Source organism: Neofelis nebulosa, chromosome 1 (genome assembly GCF_028018385.1).
Source record: "Neofelis nebulosa isolate mNeoNeb1 chromosome 1, mNeoNeb1.pri, whole genome shotgun sequence".
Classification (NCBI taxonomy): domain Eukaryota; kingdom Metazoa; phylum Chordata; class Mammalia; order Carnivora; family Felidae; genus Neofelis; species Neofelis nebulosa.
Window position 1 is genome coordinate 156835663 of NC_080782.1, and position 8724 is coordinate 156844386.

General features: G+C 38.1%; 1 protein-coding gene across 1 annotated transcript; it reads right to left on the minus strand.

Annotated features, from left to right (window-relative positions):
• Positions 1-6218: 6218 nt before the first annotated feature.
• Positions 6219-7148, minus strand: LOC131487279 (olfactory receptor 2T2-like). The gene has a single exon (XM_058687869.1). The coding sequence runs from the start codon at positions 7146-7148 to the stop codon at positions 6219-6221; it is 930 nt and encodes a 309-aa protein (XP_058543852.1).
• Positions 7149-8724: the final 1576 nt, after the last annotated feature.

The window sequence follows — 8724 nt, forward strand, 5'->3', positions numbered from 1 at the left end:
CCCGCCCTAGGAGAGAGGAAGAGAAGGCACACACCAGTCTGACTATGGCCCCAGCAGTGGGCTGGGGGCAGACATCAGGTCTGACTGGGGCCCCGCCTACAAACTCCAGTTATACACCACAGCACAGGGGAAGTGCCCTGCAGGTCTGCACCACTCCAGGGACTATCCAAAATGGCCAAACGGAAGAATTCCTCTCAAAAGAATCTCCAGGAAATAACAACAGCTAATGAACTGATCAAAAAGGATTTAAATAATATAACAGAAAGTGAATTTAGAATAAAACTCATAAAATTAATCACTGGGCTTGAAAACAGTATAGAGGAGAGCAGAGAATCTCTTGATACAGAGATCAAGGGACTAAGGAACAGTCACGAGAAGCTGAAAAACGCTTTAAACGAGATGCAAAATGAAATGGAAACGACCACGGCTCGGAATGAAGAGGCAGAGGAGAGAACAGGTGAACTAGAAGATAAAATTATGGAAAAAGAGGAAGCTGAGAAAAAGAGAGCTAAAAAAATCCAGGAGTATGGGGAAAATTAGAGAACTAAGTGATACACTGAAAAGAAATAATATACGCATAATTGGTATCCTAGAGGGGGAAGAGAGAGGGAAAGGTGCTGAAGGGGTACTTGAAGAAATAATAGCTGAGAACTTGCCTGAACTGGGGAAGGAAAAAGGCATTGAAATCCAAGAGGCACAGAGAACTCCCTTCAAACTTAACTTGAATCAATCTTCTGCACAACATATCATAGTGAAACTGGCAAAATACAAGGATAAAGAGAAAATTCTGAAAGCAGCAAGGGATAAACGTGCCCTAACATATAAATTGAGACCTATAAGACTCGTGACTGATCTCTCTTTTGAAACTTGGCAGGCCAGAAAGGATTAGCACGAGATCTTCAATATGATGAACAGAAAAAATATGCTGCCGAGAATCCTTTATCCAGCAAGTCTGTCATTTAGAATAGAAGGAGAGATAAAGGTCTTCCCAAATAAACAAAAACTGAAGGAATTTGTCACCACTAAACCAGCCCTACAAGAGATCCTGAGGGGAATCCTGTAAGACAAAGTACCAGAGACATCGCTACAGGCATAAAACATACAGACATCACAATGACTCTAAACCCGTATCTTTCTATAATAACACTGAATGTAAATGGACTAAATGCGCCAACCAAAAGACATAGGGTATCAGAATGGATAAAAAAACAAGACCCATCTATTTGCTGCCTACAAGAGACTCATTTTAGACCTGAGGACACCTTTAGATTGAGAGTGAGGGGATGGAGAACTATTTATCATGCTACTGGAAGCCAAAAGAAAGCTAGAGTAGCCATACTTATATCAGACAAACTAGACTTTAACTTAAAGGCTGTAACAAGAGATGAAGAAGGGCATTATATAATAATTACAGGGTCTATCCATCAGGAAAAGCTAACAAATATAAATGTCTATGCGCCGAATACAGGAGCCCCCAAATATATAAAACAATTACTCACAAACATAAGCAACCTTATTGATAAGAATGTGGTCATTGCAGGGGACTTTAACACTCCACTTACAGAAATGGATAGATCATCTAGACACATGGTCAATAAAGAAACAAGGGCCCTGAATGACACATTGGATCAGATGGACTTGACAGATATATTTAGAACTCTGGATCCCAAAGCAACAGAATATACTTTCTTCTCGAGTGCCCATGGAACATTCTCCAAGATAGATCATATACTGGGTCACAAAACAGCCCTTCATAAGTATACAAGAATTGAAATTATACTCTGCATACTTTCAGATCACAATGCTATGAAGCTTGAAATCAACCACAGGAAAAAATATGGAAAACCTCCAAAAGCATGGAGGTTAAAGAACACCCTACTAAAGAATGAGTGGGTCAACCAGGCAATTAGAGAAGAAATTAAAAAATATATGGAAACAAACGAAAATGAAAATACAACAATCCAAACGCTTTGGGATGCAGTGAAGGCAGTCCTGAGAGGAAAATACATTGCAATCCAGCCCTATCTCAAGAAACAAGAAAAATTCTAAATACAAAATCTAAAACCACACCTAAAGGAAATAGAAGCAGAACAGCAAAGACAGCCTAAACCCAGCAGAAGAGGAGAAATAATAAAGATCAGAGCAGAAATAAACAATACAGAATCTAAAAAAACTGTAGAGCAGATCAATTAAACCAAGAATTGGTTTTTTGAAAAAATAAACAAAATTGACAAACCTCTAGCCAGGCTTCTCAAAAAGAAAAGGGAGATGACCCAAATAGATAAAATCATGAATGAAAATGGAATTATTACAACCAATCCCTCAGAGATGCAAACAATTATCAGGGAATACTAGAAAAATTATATGCCAACAAATTGGACAACCTGGAAGAAATGGACAAATTCCTAAACACCCACACACTTCCAAAACTCAATCAGGAGGAAATAGAAAGCTTGAACAGACCCATAACCAGCGAAGAAATTGAATCAGTTATCAAAAATCTCCCAACAAATCAGAGTCCAGGACCAGATGGCTTCCCAGGGGAGTTCTACCAGACGTTTAAAGCAGAAATAATACCTATCCTTCTCAAGCTATTCCAAGAAATAGAAAGGGAAGGAAAACTTGCAGACTCATTCTATGAAGCCAGTATTACTTTGATTCCTAAACCAGACAGAGACCCAGTAAAAAAAGAGAACTACAGGCCAATATCCCTGGTGAATATGGATGCAAAAAGTCTCAACAAGATACTAGCAAATCGAATTCAACAGCATATAAAAAGAATTATTCCCCATGCTCAAGTGGGATTCATTCCTGGGATGCAAGCCTTGTTCAACATTTGCAAATCAATCAACGTGATGCATCACATTAATAAAAGAAAAGATAAGAACCATATGATCTTGTCAATCGATGCAGAAAAGGCCTTTGACAAAATTCAGCACCCTTTCTTAATAAAAACCCTTGAGAAAGTCGGGATTGAAGGAACATACTTAAAGATCATAAAAGCCATTTATGAAAAGCCCACAGCTAACATCATCCTCAATGGGGAAAAACTGAGAGCTTTTTCCCTGAGATCAGGAACACGACAGGGATGCCCACTCTCATCGCTGTTGTTTAACATAGTGTTGGAAGTGCTAGCATCAGCAATCAGACAACAAAAGGAAATCAAAGGCATCAAAATTGGCAAAGATGAAGTTAAGCTTTCACTTTTTGCAGATGGCATGATACTATACATGGAAAATTCGATAGACTCCACCAAAAGTCTGCTAGAACTGAAGCATGAATTCAGCAAAGTTGCAGGATACAAAATCAATGTTCAGAAATCAGTTGCATTCTTATACACTAACAATGAAGCAACAGAAAGACAAATAAAGAAACTGATCCCATTCACAATTGCACCAAGAAGCATAAAATAGCTAGGAATAAATCTAACCAAAGGTGTAAAAGATCTGTATGCTGAAAACTATAGAAAGCTTATGAATGTAATTGAAGAAGATATAAGGAAATGGAAAGACATTCCCTGCTCATGGATTGGAAGAATAAATATTGTCAAAATGTCAATACTACCCAAAGCTATCTACACAGTCAATACAATCCCAATCAAAATTGCACCAGCATTTTTCTCAAAACTAGAACAAGCAATCCTAAAATTCATATGGAACCGCAAAAGGCCCCGAATAGCCAAAGTAATTTTGAAGAAGAAGACTAAAGCAGGAGGCATCACAATCCCATACTTTAGCCTCTACTACAAAGCTGTCATCATCAAGACAGCATGGTATTGGCACAAAAACAGACACATAGACCAATGGAATAGAATAGAAACCCCAGAACCAGACCCACAAATGTATGGCCAACTAATCTTTGACAAAGCAGGAAAGAACATCCAATGGAAAAAAGACAGTCTCTTTAACAAATGGTGTTGGGAGAACTGGACAGCAACATGCAGAAGGTTGAGACTAGACCACTTACTCACACCATTCACAAAAATAAACTCAAAATGGATAAAGGACCTGAATGTGAGACAGGAAACCATCAAAACCCTAGAGGAGAAAGCAGGAAAAGACCCCTCTTACCTCAGCTGTAGCAATCTCTTCCTCGACACATCCCCAAAGGCAAGGGAATTAAAAGCAAAAATGAATTACTGGGACCTTATGAAGATAAAAAGCTTCTGCACACCAAAGGAAACAACCAACAAAACGAAAAGGCAACCAATGGAATGGGAAAAGATATTTGCAAATGACATATTGGACAAAGGGCTAGTATCCAAAATCTATAAAGAGCTCACCAAACTCCACACCCAAAAAACAAATAACCCAGTGAAGAAATGGGCAGAAAACATGAATAGACACTTCTCTAAAGAAGACATCCGGATGGCCAACAGGCACATGACAAGATTCTCAACGTCGCTCCTCATCAGGGAAATACAAATCAAAACCACACTCAGATATCACCTCACTCCAGTCAGAGTGGCCAAAATGAACAAATCAGGAGATGATAGATGCTGGCGAGGATGTGGAGAAACGGGAACCCTCTTGCACTGTTGCTGGGAATGCAAACTGGTGCAGCCACTCTGGAAAACAGTGTGGAGGTTCCTTAAAAAATTAAAAATAGACCTACCTTATGACCCAGCAATAGCACTGCTAGGAATTTACCCAAGGGATACAGGAGTACTGATGCATAGGGGCACTTGTACCCCAATGTTTATAGCAGCACTCTCAACAATAGCCAAATTATGGAAAGAGCCTAAATGTCCATCAACTGATGAATGGATAAAGAAATTGTGGTTTATATACACAATGGGGTACTATGTGGCAATGACAAAGAATGAAATATGGCCCTTTGTAGCAACGTGGATGGAACTGGAGAGTGTGATGCTAAGTGAAATAAGCCATACAGAGAAAGACAGATACCATATGTTTTCACTATTTTGTGGATCCTGAGAAACTTAACAGAAACCCATGGGGGAGAGGAAGGAAAAAAAAAAAAAGAGGTTAGAGTGGGAAAGAGCCAAAGCATAAGAGACTCTTAGAAACTGAGAACAAACTGAGGGTTGATGGGGGGTGGGAGGGAGGGTAGGGTGGGTGATGGGTATTGAGGAGGGCACCTTTTGGGATGAGCACTGGGTGTTGTATGGAAACCAACTTGACAATAAATTTCATATGTTGAAAAAAAAAAGAATTTAAAAAAGAAGGTACACTGAATAGGATTTTAAAGCTATAAAGTTAACCTATTTTATTAGCTTGAAAATTATTAATGTTAACATACCAACAAAAAATTTAAAAAATGTGAAAATTAGTAGGAAAAAATAAAAAAAAATAATTCCCATAAAATCCATCAAAAATTTCCTGAATGTACCTCATTGTTTCTATTCTCATATGGATATATATATTCTTTAATTTAGAAAGCAAAATAATGCAACTTGCATAAATTATATGCAATAAAATATAAAATAATATATGATTACCAATAAGAGATTGCTGAATGAAAATTTTATATACAAAGATTTTATGGAACAAGTGATCTTGATCTTTTGAAGAGTGGAGGTTTGGTCAATAGCATTAATAGTTAATATATGAATTAAAGAAAACACAGAGATGATGGTTTTTATTTTATTTTATTTTTTTTAATTTTTTTTCAACGTTTTTTATTTATTTTTGGGACAGAGAGAGACAGAGCATGAATGGGGGAGGGGCAGAGAGAGAGGGAGACACAGAATCGGAAACAGGCTCCAGGCTCCGAGCCATCAGCCCAGAGCCTGACGCGGGGCTCGAACTCACAGACCGCGAGATCGTGACCTGGCTGAAGTCGGACGCTTAACCGACTGCGCCACCCAGGCGCCCCTGATGGTTTTTAAATAAGAAACATCAATCAACGAGTTATTTCTAGGATGACAATTTGTTTTAGACCATGTGTCCTGATACACTGACGCTGCTCAAGACGATAGAGATTATATCTGCACAGACGTTATTGTCAAAACCCACGTAATTTCTCAAAAGGTTAATCAAAAAAAACACATTAAGTTTGTACTCTAAGAAAGCCTTGACTATGGAACTAGAAACAACTTTATACCAACAAACAAATAACAATATGCCTGAGTCCTAATACTTTTCTGATCCCTTATTATGTTACATTTCCAGTATGACAATCCAATGATAATAGCTACTTTCAATATTGAGTATGAAACGTTTCTTACAGTGACATTGTGGAAACATAGCATTTTCTCAATTGCCACATCTTCCCATGCACTTCCTCAGGGCCCCCACCACTTCTTTGTTCCTTAAGCTGTAGATGAGGGGATTTAGCATGGGGGTCACTATGGTGCCAAGTACAGCTGCAATTTGATCTTGTTCAGGTGTGTGAGAAGAACTGGGTGTCATGTAAATGAAGATGGCTTGACCAAAGTAGAGACTCACTACTGTCAGGTGGGAGAAACAGGTGGAAAGTGCTTTGTTACTTCCTTTCCAAGAATTCATCTTCAGAACAGTGAGGAAGATGAGAGTGTAGGAGACCAGAATAAGAAAAAATGGGACGAGGAGAAACACAATTGTTGATACAAATTTTACCATTTCATAGACTGATATATCCACACAAGACAACCTCAGGATGGCAGGCATCTCACAAAAGTAATGATTAATTTCCCTGGAACCACAGATAGGGAAATTCATTGGGTAGATGGTGTGTATAAGGGCTGCAAGGGACCCTCCAATCCAGGCTGCAGCAGCCATCTGCAGACAGACGTTGGGATTCATGAGAATTGTGTATCTCAGGGGGTTACACACAGCCACACAGCGGTCATAGGCCATTAGGGTCAGCAAGATGCACTCAGCAAGACCAAGGGTGAGGAAGAAAAAGAGCTGAGTGGCACAGGCGAAATAGGAAATGTTCTTCCTCTCTGTGAAATAGTTGGTAACCACCTTGGGGACTGTGCTGGAGATGTAAGCCAAGTCAATGAGGGACAGCTGACTGAGCAGGAAGTACATGGGGGTGTGGAGGCAGGAGTCCAGCCAGATGAGGAGGATTAGTATGGAGTTTCCAGTAAAGGCAATAATGTAAATAAAAAGGAGGAGGAGGATGAGGAGGTAGGGATAACTGAACCAGGGAAAGAGTCCCAGGAGGATAAAGTCAGTTGAGTTTTCATTCTTCTGCTCCATGTTTTAATTTAAATGCTTTATTCAAACTGAAAAATTGGAAAAGTTATATAACAAAGGATGTGGTGCTTTGTTAAAATAATCTGTCAGTCAACATTCACTTCTCTGTACACTTACAGCTAGGACTTTAAAACAGTACATTCTCATAAAAAAGAAATTGAAAAGAAAACTGAAAAGAAAATTGAAAAGAAAATTGAAAAATTTCTACTCAGAAATTAGCAATGTTATATTCTAATTTGATTGGTTTGACTTGGCCAGATGAATATTTAGTCCCTTTGGTAATAATTACAAACCTGACCATTATGTTTCCCATATATTTAACTTTTTAATGTACTCCAATCTGTTGACATTCTTGTGTTTTTCATATTGCTTTCCTGACTGTACTGTTCTGCTCACCTCCACCCCAAAGGATCTCAAGTGTCCCTTGTGGCCATTTCACAGCTTTTCTAAAGAAATTTGAATCGCCACGGAAATGATATAGACTGTTTATTCTATTTTACATACTAACTTCCTTAATTCTTACGTTTTCAGTTTTCTTTTTAATTCTCATGTCTTACCTTCATTTTAAACTTATTTTTTCACTTGAATAATTTCCTTTGTCAATGAACAGCCTAAAAGACAGCAATCATATCTCTTGGTTAATCTTTCAGTTATTGTTCATTTCCCATTGAGTAAAAATTTCTTCAAAATACTTTTAAGGTGTTGATTAAAGTCATGCAAATAAATTTTAATTTCCCATCTTTGTAAAAGTGATGGTGACACTAATGACAAATGAAGAAATATCCTCTTTTGCTTGATGAGAAAGGTCTCATACATATTCAATTCCTGGATCAATGAGTTGATTTCCTTTGTAAACCCTGATGGTCCACATGCAATGTTTCCTCTTTGTGAAGCAATCATAATGAGAATTTTTGCTTTTATTATCAATAATATACATGAAATATTTTATTTTATATCAAATCCTACATTATTATGCTTTTCATGATTTGAGATAATGAAAAAAAATCATTGTATAATGTTCATCTGTCAATGGAAATAGAATAGTGTCATTCATGATTGGGTCATAATAAGCTTGTGGCAGAACTTTGGTCTTGGGGAAATTTTTTTTTTATTTTTTAATTTTTTTTACATTTATTCACTCTTGAGAGACAGAGAGACAGAAAATAAGTGAGGGAGGGGCAGAGAGCTAGAAGGAGACATAGAATCTGAAGCAGGCTCCAGGCTTTGAGCTGTGAGCACAGAGCCCAACACGGGGCTGGAACCACAAAGCGTGAGATCATGACCTGAGCCCAAGTCAGACACCCAACCAAGTGAGCCACCCAGGCACCCCTGAAATTTGTTTTCTTAAGTTACCACTCTGTGCACCTCAAGATCCTGGTCTCCTCTTCCTGGGCACTATCCTTCATGATGTTTCTCTAGTTTCCTGTGTTTTTTGACATAAAGCCTTTCCCTACAGAGCTTAGTTCATTGGGAAGTGAAATAATGGGAGAATATCTTTGAAAATAATGTCTCATGGTCCCACATAATTATGTGTAAAATATGACATTATGTTTACAAATATAACAGTGTTATTAACTAT

Excerpts from the sequence above, each read along its gene's own strand:
- LOC131487279 (XM_058687869.1), bottom strand. The coding sequence starts at position 7,148 with ATGGAGCAGAAGAATGAAAACTCAACTGACTTTATCCTCCTGGGACTC.